Source organism: Notolabrus celidotus, chromosome 10 (assembly GCF_009762535.1).
Source record: "Notolabrus celidotus isolate fNotCel1 chromosome 10, fNotCel1.pri, whole genome shotgun sequence".
NCBI classification, from domain to species: Eukaryota; Metazoa; Chordata; class Actinopteri; order Labriformes; family Labridae; genus Notolabrus; species Notolabrus celidotus.
In genome coordinates, this window is record NC_048281.1 from 11,634,503 (window position 1) to 11,657,041 (window position 22,539).

Genomic DNA, 22,539 nt, shown 5'->3' on the forward strand with positions numbered 1-22,539 from the left:
ATGTTAACAGATGGGTCAAGTGTAAAATCAAACACGGGTCAAATAAATGTTCATCAAACATGGCTTCCTTCATTATAGTTAGTTCTTCTCATGCTGATTTATATCTCAGTTAATGTGTCTGTTTACTTTGAATTAGTTACTGATGATACAAAAATGGGGATGAAGCAGGAAAGAGGGAAGGGGCTAATCAAATGTCTTTTTTAGATCCAACTTTTCTTCAGAATTTCGACTTTTCTCGGAATTCTAGAACTCTGCCTTTGATGTCACAGGCAGAATTCTATTACATCATCAACGCCATGATTGACAGCTCTGTTGACCAATGAGGCTCCTGCAGCGCTGCACACACTGGACTATCAGAGTAGAGGAGGAACGGTGAGAGGGAACCTTGGAGTGGAGAAACATCTGTCCACAGAAGAATAAAAACAGAACAAAGTTTCTGTGTTCTCTGCTTTTATTTTTTTCTACGTTTTCTGTAGTACCCCGAGTGAAGAGCATAAATATTTTACAGAGCGAGAACATCCATTTGGTTATTTACAAGATATAATAAATGACGTACAACTCACAATGTCGGCTTGTGTTCGGAGCGCTGAAGGACGAGGACGAGGAAGAGGAGGGAGGGGAGAAAGAAACTACTACAGTCATTTTACCGTTCTTCTGAAAGGACACAGCCGCCCAAAGTTACATTGCATCAGAAACAAAAGAAGAGAAACGTCTTCCTCTGAGTGGCATGACGGCAGAACAACACAGGCAGCTGCTGCAGAGTCCCTGATTCATGTTAAAGCAATAAATACACAGAAACACAAACATCCAGTGTCTCCAGCAGGCCACCATACGGGACTTTAAACATCCAAAAGAGAAGAGAGAATAATGTGAACTGTTTCTGCAGCAGTTCATTCAACAAGGAGCTCTGCAGCAGCAGCGTCCAGCATGGCCAGGGTGTAAATGTGATCTGGTTCAGATTCTGGTTCTACCCTCTTGAGTTCTAGACATGATGCATTCTTCAGTGAGGCAGGGAAGGGTCAGGAAGTATTCGCTCTATCACAGAGCTTACAGCAGGAGGACGCACACGTGTTCACGCTGCAGAAAAAGCTTCTTATTTTCCTTCCTGTGGAAATCAACGGAGCGAGGGACGCAGAAAATCAAAGCAGTTAAGTTCAGTCGACCAAACTTTTACTCCTTGTGTCCCCCCAAGCCACTGTATGAGAATGCTGAATAATTAATCTGACATGAAATAAAGAAACATGAAGCAGAGATGCATAGCCGCTGTCCGACCTGACCGCATCGGAGCCGCAGAGGAAAAGAAGCAGAGAAGAGGACGGCTCATCGATACCAGCACTGTGCACTCTACAGCAAGGATCAATGCTGCAGAGTCCACAGGCGTCACATCTGATATTTCAGAGTTCAGACTACAGGGTCAATCAAGTGGAGGAAAACTCCACTTGATTTCAAGCCTTAGAGTCCAGATTTTAATATCTTCAAGCTGAAATTTTCATTTATCTTTTCAGACAGAAGAAGCTGAGAAATCTGTTTCTTGAGCGTCTTACTTCGGCCTCTTTCACGCACGCACCGCTAGAGTAAATTGTCTGGAGCTTGGCCCTCGAAATGTTCCAAAGTTGCTTGTTCACACACGTCACAACAAGAAGGAGACGAATCCTGGAGGCAGGATATGACATCGAGAGGAAGCGAGACCGACTCTAACGGTTTTTACGTTTCTATCAATGCAACGTGCAAAGAGGTGCATCTTCTTGAAATGATTCTCCTGCAACCTCACAGATTTGTGCATCCTGTTACGTGTCGCTCTTCCAGGATTGTAGTGGCCACGATATAAATGTCATCATGCAAGCGAGAGGCTGGAGATGACAAGGTTCTCACATCAGCTCTTGAAATTTTCCTGGAGGTCTCACAGGAAAAGTCCAGATCAAGTCTGGGTGTAAATGTTGTCCGTTTGCGTTCACACACACTCCAAAAATGTACAATTTTTAGGACGTGTGTTAAAAGAACCTTAAGAACCACAGAAGCTGTAAACATTCTTCGATCTATGTGCAACACAAACGAGGAATAACATGTTCAATCTGACGCAAACAATCACGCTGGCGGCTCTGTGCTAAATGCTAACATCAACATGCACAATGCTAACTCTAAAGGAGAGGAGGAGATGTGATGTACGACCTGAAGGGAGAGTTTGGTTAACACTTTTCTGGAGGACAAACGGAGAAATCGTATTGCTTCATGAGCTGCAGAGAGAGCTCGCTGAAACACATCCTCTCTCGCTGCAAGTTGTTTCCTGTTTGATGAAATACTTCAACGCTCGGCATCGAGGATTAGATCTGCTCTTTATTCTGTTTGAGACAACACATTGAAAAGACATGCATGAAAACTGTGAGAGAGAGGAAGAGTCCTTAATCATGACGCTGCTCTGACTTTTTACATGTAACAGCTCCGCTCTGCAGCCCGCCCCCCCAGGATCCCTCTGAACACTTTGAAACACTTCAGCTCGTCCTAACGGGGCAGAGGAAGCTCTCCCAGAAGGAGATAAAAGAGGGAGGAGGGGTAAAGGTGGAGGTTTGTGCGTATCGACTCAAGTGCATCATGAGTTTGTCGTTTTGAGGTTAGAGACGGGAGAGAAGTGAAACCCTGCGCTGTGATTGGACGCCTGTGTGCGCTCGTACCATCATGCCACAGAGGAAGAAAAGAAACTAACGCTCTCCCAGGTGTCTCCGCTCAGGTGAGAGAGAGAGAGAGGGAGAGGAGGGTCTTGCAGTCTGTAGGGGGGTGGAGTGGTGGACCACTGTGACGGAGCTGGGGAGTAGGTCCAGACTGGAGGTGTGTTTAGATGGGCAGCTGGAAGGTGATGTCCACCTGAGCTTCTTTAGCCAGAGAGACGATCTCAGAAAGCTTTACAACCTAGGAGGACAGAGAGAGAGAGAGAGAGGAGAGAGAGAGACGGGGGGAAGAGAGAGAGAGACATCAGAGATATAGAGACTTTTATGTAGAGTTTCATAATTTTTATTCTTTTAATGTTTTATTTTGATTTTAATGTTTGTTATTATCATTTTTAACTCATTTTTATTTTTAGTGCCTTTATTTTATCTTCAATTTTTATCCTCACCCTTTTTAACATATTAATATTCTTAAATTTATTTTGATGCTATAACTTATTTTTATTACGAAGATATTCTACTTTTTTTTTTATATGTAGGTTATTTTGCCAATATTTGATTTCTGCTTTTTCTTGTTTTCAATTAATGTAAAAATGCATTTGAATTGCATGAAAGGTGCTATATAAATAAAGCCGATCGATTGATTGATTACTCTCTCATTTGGGGAAACCTTTCCCCTCTCTATGTTAACGAGCCTCAGAGTTTGTCCGGCATACCATTTTGGCGGCTTCGTCTAGGTCGTCACAGGCCAGGATCTTCAGCGGGCTGGCGGCAATCAGAGCTTTGGCGTCGTCCACTCTCGTTCCTTCAGAGACAAAACACAAAAAGGTAAACATTTGATACGTGTCTGCTCACATTTTACTGTCAGCATCTTTAACTCTCACTCATGTTGTTTGTACTTAAAAGAAGCTTTAACAATATGAGTTTTTAGTCTTGCTAGTTCATTCACAGCAAAAGAGAAATCTGTGTGATGTGACAAACATGGATTGGTCCAACATATGAGTCTACATCAGGTCATCGAAGCAGCAGTTTAAAAGAAGACTTGATAACAGATAAATATAAGACTTTACGTGTGTGTCTTCTTTGCAGCTCTGTAAGGAGACCAAACACTAACACCTTCCTCTCGCTGTTTGAGGTTTAATTAGCTCTGCTGTTACAAAAGACATGCTCTCAGGTGAGCTCCCTTCCACCTCAAACAAAGTGTTTTCAGATTTCAGAGGATCAGGACATAGGCAGTCTGGGAATCTGAGGAAGAAAAGAAGCTGCTCCTCTTTAACTCCTTCTACAGATTTAACACCTCATCCAGTTTCTGCTCCGTTTTTCACACACGAGTGAAAACCGTCAGGGAGGAAGTGTGAAGTGTGAAAGAGAGCGTCTGTTTCAGCACAGAGCCAGGTCTTCACAGTGAAACATGAGGATCACATAGTGAGACATCATGCAGGGCGACCCCAAAATGTGAGATAACTCTTACTCTGTGTGTGTGTGTGTGTGTGTGTGTGTGTGTGTGTGTGTGTGTGTGTGTGTGTGTGTGTGTGTGTGTGTGTGTGTGTGTGTGTGTGTGTGTGTGTGTGTGTGTGTGTGTGTGTGTGTGCGCGCACGCGCGCGTGTGTGTGTGCATGTGTGCTTGTGTGCGTGCATGTTGTACCTTGTAACCGTACTACAATGGGGATCTTGAGGTCCAGGTCTCTCACTGCCATGATGATGCCCTGGGCGATGACATCACACCTCATGATGCCGCCGAAGATGTTGACCAGGATGGCCTGAACCTGAAGAGTTTGAGAAAAACACACAGTAAACAAACAAACAAACAAACCAATGCTGTGATTATCAGTCCGCATATTGACAGATGGGACATGGGTCAAAGTGTAAAATCAAACACAGGTCAAATAAATGTTCATCAAACATGGCTTCCTTCATTATGGTTAGTTCTTTTCATGCTGATTTATGTCTGAGTGTTGATGTTTCTGTTTACTTTGAATTAGTTATCGATGATATAAAAAGAGGGATGAAGCAGGAAAGAGGGGAGGGGCTAATCACATCTTTTTTAGATCCAACTTTTCTTCAGAATTTTGACTTTTTCTCGGAATTCTGAGATCAAAAGCAGAATTCTAGAACTCTGCCTTTGATGTCACAGGCAGAATTCAATTACATCATCAACATCATGATTGACAGCTGTTTTGACCAATGAGGCTCCTGCAGCGCTGTGTGCACCCCAAGCGGCAAACTCCGGTCTCAAACGATGAAGCCAATGCGGAAGTGATATAAACTGCAATACATCGAAAATCCGCTTGAGGCTGGCTGCAGAAACACCGGAAACCACATAGATATGAATGGGAAAAAGACGATCTTTGCAGCATTAATAAACATGTTTACAGCCTGGTTCAAAAAACGGCTTGGCCCTACAACGCTAATCTCTCTAATGGCATACACTGTACGGGGGGTGAAATTTTTTCTAACGTGACGGTTAAGAAGATATTAAGATTATGAGTTTTGCCCAAATAAGGACATGACTGACGTGACTCCCGGTCGGGAACACACAGCCATTGGCTAAGAGACTCACACTACGTCACACTCTGCCTAGTTGAGTTCCGCATTACCAATATGGCTGCCGCCGTCGATTTGCTTCAAAACAGCTCTCAGGAACAGATGGGTGACGTCACGGATACTACGTCCATATTTTTTACAGTCTATGGTGCACCCATAGACTGTAAAAAATGTGCACCATATTATCAGAGTAGAGGAGGAACGGTGAGATTGTAGTCCATATGTTAGTTCTTGTAGGGGCTCCGGGCAGCGCCAAAAGCACCACATTTTTTTTACTTAAAGGTCCAGTAACAAAAACTAAGACATCTGCTTAGACTTTTAAATGTTTCATGCCTTTAGGACATACATCTCAAAAGATATACATCCCTTAATATATATTGCTTCCTTCCTTTTCAGGGGTTATAGATTCTCATAAATTATATTTATGTGTCACAAGCATAGACTGTATAATGGATAGCGTCGCTCTGCCTTTTCCCATTGTACGGTTTGAAGCCAAAATATCCCATTCCAGAACGTTGACATCTTGCACATTTTTTGCAGCCAGAGCAAAAAGCAACCTCCAGTCTCAAACTATGAAGCCCATGCGGAAGTGTTATAAACTGCAGTTCATCGAGAGTCCGCTTGAGGCTGGCTGCAGAAACACCGGAAACCACAAAGACGCCCATTCAAAAGGACGATCTTTACAGCATTAATTAACATGTTTACAGCCTGGTTAAAAAAACGGCTTAGCTCTACAAAGCTAATTTCTCTATTGGCACACACTGTAGGGGGTGTGAATTTTTTTCTCACCTGACGGTTCAGAAGATATTAAGATTATTAGAGTTTTTGCCCAAATAAGGACATGACCGACTTGACTCCCGGTTGGGAACACATAGCTGTTGGCTAAGAGGCTCAAACTCCGCCCCTTTACATCACACTCTGCCTGGTTGAGTTCCACATTTCCAATATGGCTGCCGCCGTAGATTGGCTTCAAAACAGCTCTCAGGAACAGATGGGTGACGTCACGGATACTAGGTCCATATTTTATACAGTTTATGAGCCAGAGTCTGCGCAATGGGGAATTAGTGTGTTTCCACGGTAACAAGTTCCGCCCTACAGCGTACCGTCCCAAAGTCCTACTGAGTTTCCCTCTATAGCAGCTGTCCATCAAAGCAAACCCAGAAGTAAAACCCAGTTTTTTAATCTCCGATAACTAACGAAAAAGAAACTTTTCAGAAAAGAGAGGCCTTGAACACAAAACAGTCAAATAATAACTACATATCACCACAGCATACGGATGTGAGAAACATTCATACGACGTATATTTATTTTTAAAAGTTTGACTGCAGCCCCATTCAAATGAATGGGGGAGACAGAGTTTTTGACCTATACTGCAGCCAGTCACTAGGTGGAGCAGTTTTTGTGGCAGCCTCATTTTGAGCCCAGCGAGATGACGTCCATTTTATATACAGTCTATGCTCACAAGCAGCTTATAAATGAAGTTTGAATTCAGCCTGAAGAACACAGGTGTGATCAGAAGCCAAAGACCTGCAGGTGTTCTCTTACCTTCCTGTCAGAGGTGATGAGTTTGAAGGCCTCTGTCACCTGGTGAGCTGTGGCTCCGCCTCCTACATCCAGGAAGTTGGCAGGCGTGCCGCCATGCAGCTTGATGATGTCCATGGTGGCCATGGCCAGACCGGCTCCGTTAACTACGAGAACACAACAAGACCAGGTTAGACAAAGAGCCGAGAGCCAATCAGACACCAGGTTCAGGATGGATCCAAACAGAGGAAGTGACGTGATTCACAGGAGAGATAGGTTTTATTTTCTGACAGTGAGGTGTGAGGTGAGCTTTGAATGTGTCCAACTGATTTAAAAAATAATAAAAAATGAATAAAACATAAAATAATTCTGTCTATCTCTCAGTATTTGTGATCTTCTGACCCAGACAGCCGATGGTCCCGTCCAGCCCGATGTAGTTGAGGTCGGCCTTGGCAGCCTGCCGGTCTCTGGGGTCCTCCTGGGTCCAGTCCTGCATATCGAACACCTTCTTTTGCCGGTACTCTGCGTTGGAGTCAAAGTTGATCTTGGCATCCATGCACATCACTAGAGACAGACACACGAGAAGATTAATAACAGAGGACCAAGGAGCAAGAAAAGATCAATTCCAATGTACCTGTGTGTGTGTGTGTGTGTGTGTGTGTGTGTGTGTGTGTGTGTGTGTGTGTGTGTGTGTGTGTGTGTGTGTGTGTGTGTGCGTGCGTGTGTGTACCGATCCCAGACGAGTCCTCCACCATAGGGTTGATCTCGACCATGGAGGCATCGTATTTGATGAACATGTTGTAAATTTTGATCATGTTCTCTGCGGCCTCGTTGATCAGAGCCGGAGGGAAACCCATCTTTGTCGCCAGCTGCAGGAGAAGGGAGTTTTTAATTTACATCACGTATCAGAACAAAGCTCAGGATTCGGGTATGGGAGGTAGAGCCTTCAGTTATCAGGCTCTTCTCCTTTGGAATCATCTACCAGTCAGGGTCCGGGAGGACACCCTTTCTACTTCTAAGAGTAGGCTTCAAACTTTCCTTTTAGATAAAGCTTATAGTTAGAGCTGGCTCAGGCTTGGACCAGCTCTTAGTTATGCTGCTGTAGGCCTAGACTACTATAGGCTTAGAGTGACACACTGGGATCCTGTCTTTCCGTCTCTCTCCTCTGTCTGTATATCTCTTACTTTAACTCTTCCTGTCCCATTAAAGTTACAAACCATAGACCTTTCTGGAGTCCCTGAGCTCCCTTGTCTCGTTGGTTCCTCTGGATCTCTGCTGCTGTGGACATGCCAGACTCCAGCTGCTTCAACTACTACTATCCGTCTCACCACTATCATCTCTCTCTCTCTTCATCTCCCTCTATCCCTCCATCCAACACTGTCTAAGCAGATGTGTGTCTAACATGAGTCTAGTCCTGCTGGAGGTTTCTGCCTGTTAAAGGAAGTTTGTCCTGATTCTTGCTGCACTGCTTTAACACCTTTAAAGCTGAACATCTAAAAAGTATTTCAGAAGCAGCTGCAGACTTCAAACAAAAGAAAATAAGAAACAAGTCTTCTGTGGGCTTGAACTGTTTTGGTGTGATAAAACAAAATGATGAAAGTTGCATTATTTCGGGATGCTGGTGGCCTAGCGGTCTAAGCGCCCCACATATAGAGGCTATAGTCCTCGTCGCAGGGGTTGCCGGTTCGATTCCCGGCTGGTCGACCATTTCCTGCATGTCTTCCCCCCTCTCTGCTCCCCACATTTCCTGTCTCTCTTCACTATCCTATCAAATAAAGGCAAAAAGCCCAAAAAATATAACTTAAAAAAAAAAAAGAAAGTTGCATTATTTCAAAAATCTTTCTGTGAGATTGAAAAGAAAATAACTGGAGGAGGAATGAAGTCTGCGGAGGAGACGTGAAGGATTCTCAAACTTGATTTGCGGAAAGAGATTGGACCTGTGTGTCGTTAAGAAACTAGTTTGCCCACTGAGAAATAATCTCACACACACACACACACACACACACACGCACGCACACGCACACGCACACACACACACACACGCACGCACACGCAGCAAATTTGATTTCTCTGAACCACACAGCTGGAACGTCTGTTTGTGACTTGCTTCGTCTCTTATTGATCTTACCCTGACAGCCTGCTCCATCTTTATCCCCTCCACGATGTCGATGGGTTCCTTCACGATGGCGTCCGGGTTTTCCGCCGCAACATCCTCGATGTTCACGCCCCCCTGGGAGCTGCCGATCAGCACGGGACCCTGAGGAGGAGGAGGAGGAGATTACGAGTCTGAATAAGAAATGGTTTGTAAACTGAGGAGGTCGTTTGCTGCTCGTACAGAGATAGCAGATATCACACCATAAACTGGAGGTTAAATTGATGTCCAGAGACATCGTGGGCTAATAAAAATGATCTGAAACACTCTGTAAAGCCTGGAGAAGCTGCAAATTCAGATAATAACTCTGTGTATTCATCATTTGACATATTGACCATGAAATGTTTCTGCCTGCCCACAGCCTCCTCTGCTCCCTGAAGTTTAGTCTGCATTTCAGGCGGGAGGGGGGATTTTTGCCTTAATTTGCTTGGACAGCTGAAGAGAGACAGGAAGTGTGGGTGCAAATTGTTGAAGACGGTGTTCGAACCAGCGGCCTCTGCGACGAGGATTATAGCTAGACCACAAGGCCACCAGTGCCCCAGCTGAGGGAAACTCTATGCAGTGTTTGTTGGGACGTCACACTCTGGCTCTGTGTGGCAGAACTAACTGTTGACGTTTAGCAGCTGATCAGAACGGAGGTTCGTCGTGTTGCTGCAGTGTTTCACTTCATTTTTGCAGAGCTTGCCTATCGCATGACGTCCTGGTGTTTGCAAAAATCCAAAATGCATCAATTTCAGTTTTCTTGATGGCCGGAAGAGTTTTTCATCCATGCTTGGTCTGATCTTGAGACGTGCTGCATCATGAGGTGTGACTTCCACTGTCACCTAGTGATCTGTACTGTACACTGCACCACAGACTAACCCCTCAATTTACACAGGATGCGCCACATTGCCATACGGCTTTGCAGCGTGTTTGCTCAGTCCGAGGGCTTGCACCCTGCTACACAGGACGTTTGGAGCGTAGTGCCAGCTCAGAGCAGCTAGGATCATCTGGGTCCAGCATAGAGAGAACTACATACAAACAACATATATATGTATATGGTGTTTTATTTTGAAATTGGCAGAAGTTGCATGCGATCCTCCTGCCTGACTTCCTGTCCAGGTCGGTCTTTTCTGTGCAGATTGACACGTGCGGGCGCGGGCTCCGTCGAAAATAGACTCGAAGTGTATCTCTGGCGGAGTGGCGAGGGGGCACGCTCCCCAGAACGGAGCAGAGACGTGCCGCAGAGCACCTTGTGTACACATGTGCATTGACTAATATGGGAACGTATAGCCTGCGTAGTGCGTGGCACAGCTGTAACGCAGAGCTTCCTCTATAAATTGGGGAAAAGTCTTTCGATGCTGCCTTTCCAGCATTTACTAAAGCCTTTCAGTAACAGTGAGTATCAGTAAGGAGTATATGATGATATGTTGCTGTAGCGAGTGTTGATGTACGTTTTTAATTAGCTTTTTGCACAAAATTACTAATATGGACGATCTTAAGAATCTGATTATTGGCAGAGATGTGTCCGCACTGTCTCTAATCAACTCTACACCCATGCCTGGACTCATAACACAATTCCTCTGATCAATGCTTGAAATTTACACTTTTACCAGAAAGTCTCAGTAAATTTGTCAAAGTTTGGCGAGCCCCATGTTTGAGAAAAGTTATTCTGATTCCCTCGAGCAGCCTTCATAAATATTTTAAGGGTTTTGGTATATTTTGTGAGATTTTTAGCTCCAGGATTATGCAGTCAGAGGATTCTGTCTTCAAAATGAGTTCTTAAGATTAAAAACTTCCTCCTTCAAATTCAAAGTAAGGTAACAAATGAAAGATGGTGCAACGTCTCCCTCATATAGACTTCATATGTACAGTAACCATCCTTTCTACACCTGAATGAAGCTCCAGCAGGACTCAGTGGACCTTAGAATGAACAAGCTGCCATCTAGTGGTTTAACACGGCACAGCACACACCTGTGCATGATCTGTGTTTCAGTACAGGTCAGATGTGTGGTTTCCTGAAGTTCTCGTCATTATGTTCCCTTATACACGTGTTGTTGTTTGTGCAGAGTTGTAACTGCAGTGTGTGCAGGTGTGTCTCCTCACCTGGAAGGACCTCTCCATGGTGATGGCGAAGTAGTACTCTCTGCGAGGATACCTGCGCTCACAGATGAACACCTGGTTGCAGATACGACCCGCCTCCCCGGTCTGCTTGGTGTAGAGCTTTCGACCAATCATCTGAGAGGAGATGTCTCGAGCCTCTTCTGGTCTGAAGAGGAAGAGAAGCGGAGGAAGGATGGTTAAAGAAACACAACTTTATAATCAGAGAGGAGTTTTCTATCTGATCTAAACTTTCTGATATTTAAAGGAAGGAGTCGTTATCAGCGTCCGTTTCTGTCCTGAAGATAACCGTCGCCTCTTCCCGCCTCTCTGCAGCTTTTTCCCGTCACACCGCTGACATTTGTAGAGGAGGTGCAATAAAAACTGCTTCAGCGAGCCAACAGTGCTAATTAACACCTCAGCAGCTCTCCACACGAGCATGCAGCTCCTACACAACTTAAAGTAGAGGTAGGATGTTAAAAATCCTTCCCTGGGGAGCAGATATCTTAAAGACTCTGCAGCTTCATGAAGAAAAGTGAAGAAGAAACTTGTTTCTGTTTTCTTCTTTCTTCAAACTGATCTGAGCTGAGAAATGAAACCTCTCTGGGCTTTAGAAATGATCCACACAGCTGACAAGAGGAGAGCTCAGGTCAGAGTTTAGAGAACAGATTTGATTGAAAACGTCGAGTTGATCCAACTTTAGAGTCCTCCAGATTTCATGATTTTATTTTTAATTCAGGTCTTTTGTGATTGGAGTTAGTGATCGACTGATATCAGAGCCAATACCGATACAGATTATTTGTAGAGACTTCGGGGAGAGAAAACAGACTCGGAGAAAGAGAAAGTTTCATCAACAATCAGCCAAATAAAATGCTGAGCGATGTTAAAACAGGACCCCCTGCAGACAGGACGTCGTGTGAGAGGTCTGTATGAGGACTTACGAGTAGACGATCCTAACTCCTCCCTTCAGGCCGCCCTCAAACGTTCCCTTCCCTCTGCCGCCGGCCAGCACCTGAGCTTTCACCACCAGGTCCTTTGTGCCTGAGAGAGAGAGGCACACAAACACACATGCACAGAAACACAATCATTAGTAAATCAATAAAACACTGACATTACTTTACTCAACGCTCGTTTGATGTTACCCTTCAAAATAAAACATTTCTAAAATCCTGACTTTTCTCACGACTATTTCTGCCCTGTTCTTACAAAGTTACGACTTTATTCTTATGTCAAATACTTCATACTGATTGGTCAAACCAGTAACAACCAAATTTAATTTCTCAGTCCAGCACATTGCACCTCTGCCTGTTGACACTGTGGCAAAAACGTGTGGCTTTCTACCTCAGTAAACAACACAGAGGATGTCTTAATATTACTTTTTAAGACTCTTAACCTGTTGGGATTCAAATCTACATCATCCCTTACATATTGAGACTTTAATCTTGATATGTCTGCCTCTTTTCTTTCTCCACTGTGACCTTTAAACTCTGTCACAGACTTCTGAAGTTGAGACATTTTATGTGTCACAGTTTAACCCTCGAGTTTGAGGTTAAAAGTTAATAAACCGTGACAGAAACAGTTTAAAATCAACATTGAAGTAGGCCATGCTGTTTAATTGAAGTTACTGTCTGCGCTGGAATCAAAGACGTGAGGTGTAAACTGATATCAGAGAAGCAGCAGGAGGCTAAGTTTAGACCGAGTGAGTGTGTGGGTGTGTGTCGGCCTCAGCTTTAGATATTTAAAACCTCACACACACAGAGACACACACACACACACACACACACACACACACACACACACACACACACACACACACACACACACACACACAGGTCAGAAGGAGTCTGAGAGGGAGGAAGGCTCTTCTCATGAATACAATCGAGCCATGACAGCATCTGGAAATCTGCCACGAACATCCCGATACTTTGACTTATCACGTTTTTAGCTTCAACAGAGACATCACACGCTGAGCTGACCCTCATGACCCTGAAATGATCTGCAGCTGTAAATGTTGATGATATGATGTGATTGTTACCGATCTGCTTGGCCACGCTGTATGCCTCATCAGAGGAGCTGGCCACCATGCCGTCAGGGACCGAGATGCCGGCATCCTTCAGCAGCCCGAGGCTCATGTACTCGTGCAGGGAGAGGTTCCTCTGCTGCTGCTGCAGGTGAGGGGTCTGCAGCTGGGACACATGGCCTCCGAGAAGACCGGAAGAACCACCCAGAACCTGCAAGAGGGAGAACACAAAGGAGGTCAGTTACAGACAGAGAACAGAGAGAGGGAGGAGAGCTTCACCTCCCTGAGTTCATCTTTACAACACGTTACGAGGGTTTGCAGGCAGCAGGAGAAACACACACACACACACACACACACACACACATATTCCTTCACTATATGGAAACCTAGAGACGCCTTAGCTGCTGGTTTGTGGAGCGACACACACTCAGGATCGTGCGCATGAATCAGTGTTTACACAACAAACTGCAGCGCCTCAAACTGAGAGGAAAACAGAGAAATAAGCAGAATAAAAAGGTCAGATATTCTGACATGTCTTTATATTTAACCCTTTAAATGTCACACCAAAGATAATTAGTTTTATTCTTCTATTTCTTTCAAATATTCACAAACAAACACAGCTGTTTTGTGTTTACGTTTGGTTCTGATAAAGCATCACAGTTTGTTTACGTGATAAAAATTCTCAAACATCAGCATTATAAAGGGATTAAAGGGATTTTTAACCTCTTTAGTACTGCCTTTAATGTCATTATAAGCACTTTGTAATCTTGTTAAGTAAAGTGCTATTGAGCTACGGCTGATCTGACGCCGACAAAACGTAAAGATGCACAAAAGCAAACATTAGTTGATTCTGGTTTCTCAGGAAAATCTGCAACAAACACTGGATGAGAGTTTATTTAATGTCTGGTCTTTTTATTTGGACTCTATATGTTTATTAAAGTCCTTCTGACATATTCTCCTAATCTATCTATTATCCTACTTCCTTTAGACCAGGACCTGGTTTTTCATCATGTATCTCAGGGTGATATAAAGACTAAAAGCCTCCTCAGGTTGAGTTCAGGTCAGTCTGAAACAGAAGAGGAGACTCCTGAAGAGTCTGAAATAAACATGTAGCTCCTGATTTAGCTCGCACTGACACACAGCTGTTACAGTCTGCTGACTGAGGGGACAGGTTTAGAATAAGGTGTTATATATTAAATCTAATGATCTGAGAGAATCAGGGCTAACGTTAGGAGAGAGAATCAGAAGTTAACTCTTGATACGAGCCTCCGAAGACGATCAAATACCGATACATAAAGATATCTGATCATCTAAAGAATACAAAACACCCCTTCAGAGTAAAGTACAGGAAATATAACGATAGTGCCACCTTGAGGAGTCATGAAGTGGAGACAGTGAGTCAGATTGAAGGGGAAATCTGATTAGTCGTAATACTTCTAAAATGTAGATGTATTTATATAGTTATATATATATATATATATAGTTATATATATATTTATTTATTTATTCATTTTTCTATTTTTTTTATGTATATTATATATATAATGAATTCTGTAGCGGCTCCTCTGTTCTTGAGGTCATCAAACAGATAAACTCAGACCTTCTTTTATTCCCTTTTAATGTGTTTAACCTGTTTAAACATGTCGCTATTTGAATCTTGTATTATTCTCCTCTGAACGGTATATCATGTTATTATGCTGGCTATCTGATCATCTAAAGAATACAAAACACCCCTTCAAAGTAAAGAACAGGAAGTATAACAATAGTGCCACCTTGAGGAGTCATGAAGTAGAGACAGTGAGTCAGATTGAAGGGGAAATCTGATTAGCCGTAATACTTCTAAAATGTAGATGTATATATATATATATATATAATATATATATATATATATTTTTTTTTTTTTTTTTTTTTTTATGTATATTATATATATAATGAATTCTGTAGCGGCTCCTCTGTTCTTGAGGTCATCAAACAGATAAACTCAGACCTTCTTTTATTCCCTTTTAATGTGTTAACCTGTTTAAACATGTCGCTATTTGAATCTTGTATTATTCTCCTCTGAACTGTATATCATGTTATTATGCTGGCTGTGTGCAGTCTATTTCTGAGCTTGTGAAGAACCTCGGTGCAGAACTTGTTTTGCTTTAAAACATCTATAGAAAATAAATAAACTTAAACCTCAGGCACCAGCAATCAGTTTTTTGGGTTCACACAGATATATATAATAAACTGCTGAATGATGTTTTATCTCACTCCTGTCTGAAGCCAACAGTGATGATGAAAATAAGAGGACGGAGCTTGTCTGATTCTGAAGAAGGTCATGTTTCTTACAATATACAAGGACACACACGACCCACACGACACACACACCACACACGCCACACACACACACCACACACACACAAACAAACACACACGCCTCAGTTAAAGAGGGTTGTGTCTGTCCTCCTCTAAACCCTTATATGAGCTCATCTTGTTTATTTCTGAAAATTATCTCACAGGAAACAAACTATGAAGGTCGGAGGAATAAGTGCTGACGGCAGAGTCTCTGCAGACAGAGAGAGGAGGACGGTCAGTAACAGAGGATTCAAGAAGCACCAGCTGTCAGATGAACAGACAACTCCTCACTCCCTTACAGTCAGATACTTTTCCTGTTGTTCATTTCATTTAACAAGCTGTGAGCTGTTTCTCTGTAGATTTTAGAAGCACGTTCCTCATCCTAATATCAACCACAGATGAGAAAGATGTCTGTCTGTGTAAGCCCCGCCCCTTCATACTCTGTATGTGTGAGGTCAAGGGAGGCCGGGCGCTTTACAGGAACAAATCTTTGATGTTCGATGGATAGTAGATGGATATTTGTTTGACGACAAGAACCAGAATTTAATTTTACAGCACATCGTGACTTTGATCCAAACAGCATTTTAATTATTGAAAACTGATGGCTTTACTATTTACTTATAAACAGATTTATTACTGCGGGGGTCCTCCTGATAATAATACAGCAGATCAATGAAGAACCTTCAACATGAAGATCATCAATCATATGAGACAGCTGTCATTCTCTTGGTCACTGTGGGAGATGAAAGGTATACAGGAATATGAAATTCATGCAGGAATATTCACAATTTTCTCAAAATCAATAACACATTTGTGTTTTCCTTATAAATAATTCATGCACAAACTTTGCATAGATATTTAAATAATATTATCCCTTTATATGATAGAATAGTGGCATTAAAGTAAGACAGAAGCCTATAGCAGGCTTCTTTTGTTTACTGACTGGCGCTACATGATTGTAAAACCCTTTTAGTAGAAAACAAAATCAACAAAATAGTTAGTTTTTTTTCCATGGATCAGTTCAGTTGGCTGCAAAACAAATAAAACTGAAATATAGAAATTAAATCACATTAACATCTCATTTCTGTCTGGTGTAATGCCATATTTGTGTTTTCTGAGGACCTCTGACACCGTTTAATCTGTTGTTTGTTGTGATTAAAGATTTTGTTTCCTGATTATAAATGATATGAGAGCAGAGAGAGCAGCCTTCAACAAGATACACACTCATTAAAGATATAAACAAGTCACAACAACCGTGCCTAGTTTAAGAAGTATTCACATCAGAGCTCTAACTTAGTAACATCCACGAGTTAGGTTTATATTTAGTGTGAAAGCATCAGATTGTGATATTCCTCCCGCTGCTGCATGCAGGAACATGTGAGCTAATAACAGCCTCTGAATACCTGCAGATCAACATGTTAGCACACCTTCTGCTGGGTCTCTGCACAGTGAAAGCTGCTGTGTCTCGTTGCAGTGAAAGCTCTCAGTCTGAGCGGATTTGCTGACTTTCAGAGACACAGCGGGACAGATGCGATGCTCCTCAGCTCTCCTCCGCGGAGGCTACCAGCTGCCCGGTGTGGAGGTCACCGAGCTGCGGCTAGCTGTGCTCGCGGAGCGCTATCACTTCCACAGACACATATTCAAATGACACACTGCTGTAGCAGGGTGAGCCGAGGCCTGATGACTGTGTGGTGTGTGTGATTTTCTGCTGGGTCACCTCATCTGATCCCAGTGACAGCAGCAGCAATGCTAACACCGCCAGCTCCTGTTAGTTAGCATGTTAGCAAAAACAACAGGAACTCAATGGAGAAGAGCTAATGTCACATTTGACCCTGTCGGTGTTGGTTAAACTGCCGCTTTTAGGGAGGGTGTAGCACTAAATCAAACACTTCCTCTTAAAGCTGAGGTTTTTCACTTTACGTAGACCATAACTCACCTTTGAGGCGGAGCTGAGAGTGTTTCTGGCCCCTGAGTTTCTCAGGCTAGCCGTCAGACGGCTACAGATCAGGGACGTCGCCATGTCTCCCTCTACAGAAGAATTATAACGCGCATGCGCAACGTTCAACCAAGTCGGGCTCCCCATTGCCGCCTCCAAGTACCGTCGGAATCTCTCATCGTATCAATATAACGCGAAAAACGGGAAAATTTACGAGATTAAGGTTAGGGAATTGCGATTTTTAGCACAAGGAAGATACCCAACATATTACTAGATATGTATGTGAAAGAAAAACATATTTATTTATAGATGAGGCATCCTTTATGAGCATAACCTGGAGATATCAAGGGAAAATAAATAATCTATGCCCCATGCATTGGCAACTAAAACATTTTAAAACAATACTACAACAGTTACAATTAGTTGATTTACTTACCAACCAAAAAAAAACAACACAAAACCTTTTTTTAACAGATCTATTTTTGTTATTACTTGAGTTTACAAGGAGTCCCTGAATGCATCTATGTCAAGGCCTTGACATGGTGTAAATATAGCTTTAAACTGGCTTTAACCTACATTCTTCAATCATTACCGAAGTGAAATAATAAGTGTTAATCCCATGAAACTGACATAAGTCAAGTTTAACAGACGTGTAACAGGCTTAACTTTGAGACAAGTTTACTCATATTTCATTTTATTTTTATTATATTTTAACATGCCTGTTTTAACTCTAGGTCGGCTGAAGTTTTTTTTAAAACTCCTTTTTGAGCCCCAAAACTTTCCTGGACTTTATGCAAAAAACATTGTAGATACATCTCTTAAGTAAGGCCATAGTTATCTTCTTGCTGAGGACAATTAAATTTAGAGTTTACATTTAAACACAAAGTGACGCTTTCGGGCAGCATAGCATTCTTAGGTTTTCTCATAAAATAAAAGTGGATTAAATAATTACCCCTTTTAATCTAAAAACAAACACTTGGAATGTATGAAAGGCGTGGTATCGGGGAGGGATCTTCAGAACATGTGATTGACGTGTGATGTAAAGTAATGTGATGGTGTGAGACTGCCTCTGTCTCACGAGCCTGTCACCATCGAAGGCTTTCTGAGCACAAATACACGACAGAGCACGTTTCTACTCAAAAATGTTTTATTTACAGGGCGGAGTATATACAAGCTTATGTACACAGAGGTAAACGTAGACAAACATGCCACAGCTAACAGAAACATTCAATTCAAACAAGAGTCACCGCAGAGCAGACGTCACATTTCAGCTTTAATCACACTGAGCTCAGAGTTTGAGATCAACTTTGACCGTTTGAACGTCTTTAAAAAATGTGGAAAAGTCAGTTTGGTGGACGATTTTGTGACTTAAGCTCAGAGTCAGAGCAGCGATTTATGTTTCCAGACATTGTGCTGATAACTTAAACTTAATGCAAACATATGACAAGTATCTCTTCTCTAATCAAACCGTCTGCATGAAAGTAAATCAACTTCTTGCCTATTATTATCTTTAAAAGCTTCACATATCATCAGGAGAAACTTTGCAGACTTGTTTTCACACTGGACTATGCGGAGCTCTGATTCTGCACAAAATCCTCAAAGTATGACCCAGATTATCATCCTGCAGGAAGTCGAGCTTCTGAGAGCTGACTCCTTTCATTATTATAATGATCATAATGATTTTGACTGCAGGTCTACCGTGATCCTTGAGCCCTGCCAAGAACCAGAACCCAGTCTGGAACAAATCCTGCTCCTCCTCTGGATGAGACTCACAGAAGAGAACTCATGATGCTGATGTAAGCGGTCCACACTCACATAGCCTTCATAAACTGTTTTAGTGAACCAGAGTGTGAAACTGTGACCTCGGCTGACATCAGAGGAACAAATGACGGTTTGAAAGAAGACCAGAGCCTCTGTTTTTTATCTGTACAGTCATTTCTTTCCGTTGTAGGAATGAGCTTCTGCAGAGGAGACGAGCTGCAGCACACAAAGACTGAGCCGCAGGAAACCATGAGGGGAAAAAGACGGACTGGTCCTTTAAGTTTAGTCCTGTACAGAGCTGCGTTAGAAAGGACTGAAGGTAAAGGTGTTTTAAAGCCGACGCTTAGTGGTGACCTCACACACACGCTCAAACACACTCTCTCATAAACACACTCTCAGTCGGAGTCGCTGCTGCTGCTCGAGGAGTCCGTCGACATGGCCTCCACGTCATCCTCGTTCTCCTTGTTGTGACCGGGGGGTTCGAGGCCGAAGTCGTTGCCGTGGTGAGGAGGCAGCATCCCCACAGAGACATCCGAGGACTGCCAGGGGTAGTGAGGCGTCAGGACGTCTGAGGAGACGAGGGAAGGAGACAGGGAGAGAGGAAACAGCTTGTTATTATGAAATCATTAATCTGCTCTCAGCGTGGACCTAAGGATCAAACAGAGAGAGGGAGAGAGACTAACATGAGTGAGAACCTGACACACTCACCTGGAAGCCTCCCCGCAGCCAGAGCGTCAACCCGGCAGGTGTCCGTTCACGCCATTGGTCGGCAGGTTGGCCATGTGGACCCAGCATTCCGCTGCGCATCTCCAGGTCTGTGGGGTAGGGTCTGCGAGGGTCACCTGAGGACAGCAGGTGTGTTATCAGTGAGAACAGAGCAGGAGAAGCATGGAGAGCAGCAGGAATAGGTTCCTACCTGGGACCCAGTTCAGAGGAGCACACACGGCGTTACTGGCGCTGATCCTGTGAGCGTATTTAATGATCTCCTCCGAGGAGATGCTTCCTGCAGAGACAAATCGAGACAAACATCAGACACTGACACAGACGCCTCATTGCAACAGATGGGTGTGCTGCTAACTCACCTTTACGAGCTTTATCGATAGATTTTAGTTTTTCTTTGGCCTGGTACACAGCAGTGGCCTGAAACAGAGACACACAAGATGAGCACACAACATTGGATGGATAAAGAATGAACGTTCTGCCTCAGTGTTGATAAAAAGCGCTGCCTACCAAGATGTGCTCGGCCTCCTTCAGCTGCTTCTGGAGCTGCTGGATGTCGCTGTCTCTCTTCTCTACCTCCTTCTCCAGCAGCTGCATCTCCTGGTGCACCTTCCCCTGCTGCAGAGCCACCTCCATCAGCTCTTGGAACTCTTTGTCCCTCTGCACGAGCAGCTCCAGGATCTGAGAGGACACACACAGAGGTTTTATATGTACAGACGAGTGCAGACAGAAGCAGGAAGACGCAAACACACCCCCTGAACTCTTTATTACTGGACTTTTGTGTAGATGTTTTAGCTTCTTACTTTGCACAAGCCTCTGTGGACATAAGGTTTCATCAGATTATATTAGTGTAAAGTTAAGGTTTTAAATGTGATCTCTCTTGCAGTGAAAGCAGAGACAGCTGACCTCAAACTGTATAAAACAGCTGCTGAATGGAGCCATCTGTGTCTGTTATGAACCTGATCACCACATTTATCACACCTTTGACATGTTCATGTGTCTCTCAGACTGTTTGGCTGTTACCTGATGTCTTCTCCTGGCTGAGGCAGTTTCTGACTCCTGGACAGAGCCAACATCTCAATCAGCTCCCTGAAACCCACAAATCATAGATATGGAGAAGGGGGAGAGAGGGAGAGGAAGAGAGAGAGAGAGAGAGCGGTGAGGAGGAGGAAGAGAGAGAGAGAGAGAGGAGGAGAGAGCAGGAGAGGAGAGAGAGGAGAGAGGAGAGAGAGAAGAGAATAGATAGAATGAGGCTAATGTTAGCTTAGCACACATAAATAACAGCATCATATTCACAGGTAATAACACTCCTCACACATAAACATCAAAGGTGGATGACACTTCGTAACTTCGACATCATGTAAGAACTGAAAGAGTTGAAAGTTTACCGGGATAAGACCTTAAATCATCCAGGACAGACAGCAGCCGCTCTTTCGTTGACTTTTCCGCCGCCGTCGCCATAGCTGTTCAGCGTGTCCTCTGCGCAAGACAGGAAGTGGCGTATATCCTCTCGTTCGTTGGTTGTAGTTCGCAGCTTCTTTACCGTCATCTGCTGGTGACCTTTCACTTTACAGGTTCTTTCGTAGTTCAGGTGCTTTTTAAGAAGTCCTGCTGCACTGAGTGTTTACATATGATGCTTCTTAACCTTTAGAGTTATTTGGTATAATTTGAATAACAAAAACTTCACGTAATACAATATACTTGGTTTACAGTGATGGATTGTAACAGTGACCCACAGAGCTTTTAATAATAACTAATATAAGATTTCCATTCTTATGTTTCAGTTTGGTGCTACATCATTTTATCTCAGAATTTCCAAGGGTACCCTACTGCAGGCAAGATGGCGCCGCCACAACATCCACACCGGAAGTCCATACCGGAAGTCCATACCGGAAGTTACAAAGCTAAAAACGTTGCAATAACACCCACACCGGAAGTCCATACCAGAAGTTACAAAAATAAAAGCCTTCAAAAACAGGAACGTGAACGCAAAATAAAAGCCTTCAAAAACACGTAGGTTTACGCGTAATTCTATGAACTTTTTTGCACTACATTTTAATCGTATCAGTATTATTGACTAGTTGATTGACTCCAAAAGTGTATAGGCTGTTGAGAATTCAGTTACTTAGAAGCCTGCACGAATCACTAAGTTATAGTGTTACGTCTCAGCCATGCACAGCCTTTTGTTCCGAGTGTGTGTTGAAATACTTAAAGCTGATTATGATGCTGCCATGATGACATCTGCATATGCCTCTCTTGTTTTGTCTGGGTCATATGTTATTTATGTTGTGTTAGCCTGACTGTACCTCACCTGTGGTGTGTGTCCTGCCCCTGCACACCTGCTTGCCTTTGACTGATTCCCCCAGTGACCCCTCTTCCTTCCTGCACAGCTGTTCCCCACAGGTTCAATATGATAACTGTGCAGCGTGCAGGAGTCTCTTTCCATGGGGACTTGTCACATTATCTAAGTTTGCTGTAGTGTTTGTTCCAAATTACCTTGCATGCTGTCTGCCTATGTGATCACATGTATAGATTAATGAATGAAATGAAATACAGATCCAGAGTAGATCCACAGTCACGAGAGAAGAGCAGAATGTTATCTATGGTGCAGGGGCGAGTGGAGGAGGAAAATGTAGAGGGTGTGTGGTGACTGTTTCTTTTTTAACATAATTTGTAACACGTTACAATGACACAGTGACAGGGGTGTTCATTAACCACAAGAACAAACGGAGGGAATGGTTTCTCCTTCTATTTTGAGACCATTAGATGGGCGTAAACACTCTGAGCTTGTCAAACAGTTTATTCAGAT

At 43.2% G+C, this 22,539-nt stretch overlaps 2 protein-coding genes across 2 annotated transcripts; both read right to left on the reverse strand.

The window, feature by feature from the left end:
• Positions 1–433: 433 nt before the first annotated feature.
• sucla2 (succinate-CoA ligase ADP-forming subunit beta) lies at positions 434–17,379 on the reverse strand. The gene is made up of 11 exons (XM_034693622.1): positions 17,250–17,379; positions 12,992–13,187; positions 11,898–11,997; positions 10,963–11,125; positions 8,854–8,982; positions 7,456–7,594; positions 7,128–7,289; positions 6,750–6,892; positions 4,306–4,426; positions 3,377–3,465; positions 434–2,904 (listed from the first exon to the last, which is right to left on the reverse strand). The coding sequence occupies exons 1-11, from the start codon at positions 17,331–17,333 to the stop codon at positions 2,830–2,832; spliced, it is 1,401 nt and encodes a 466-aa protein (XP_034549513.1). The 5' UTR covers positions 17,334–17,379; the 3' UTR covers positions 434–2,829.
• A 999-nt stretch (positions 17,380–18,378) lies between these two features.
• med4 (mediator complex subunit 4) lies at positions 18,379–21,191 on the reverse strand. Its single transcript, XM_034694001.1, is given in 10 exon segments — positions 18,379–19,578; positions 19,719–19,746; positions 19,748–19,795; positions 19,797–19,852; positions 19,927–20,013; positions 20,093–20,150; positions 20,241–20,411; positions 20,534–20,546; positions 20,754–20,819; positions 21,130–21,191. Coding segments are annotated over 10 exon segments (762 nt in total). The 3' UTR covers positions 18,379–19,405.
• Positions 21,192–22,539: the final 1,348 nt, after the last annotated feature.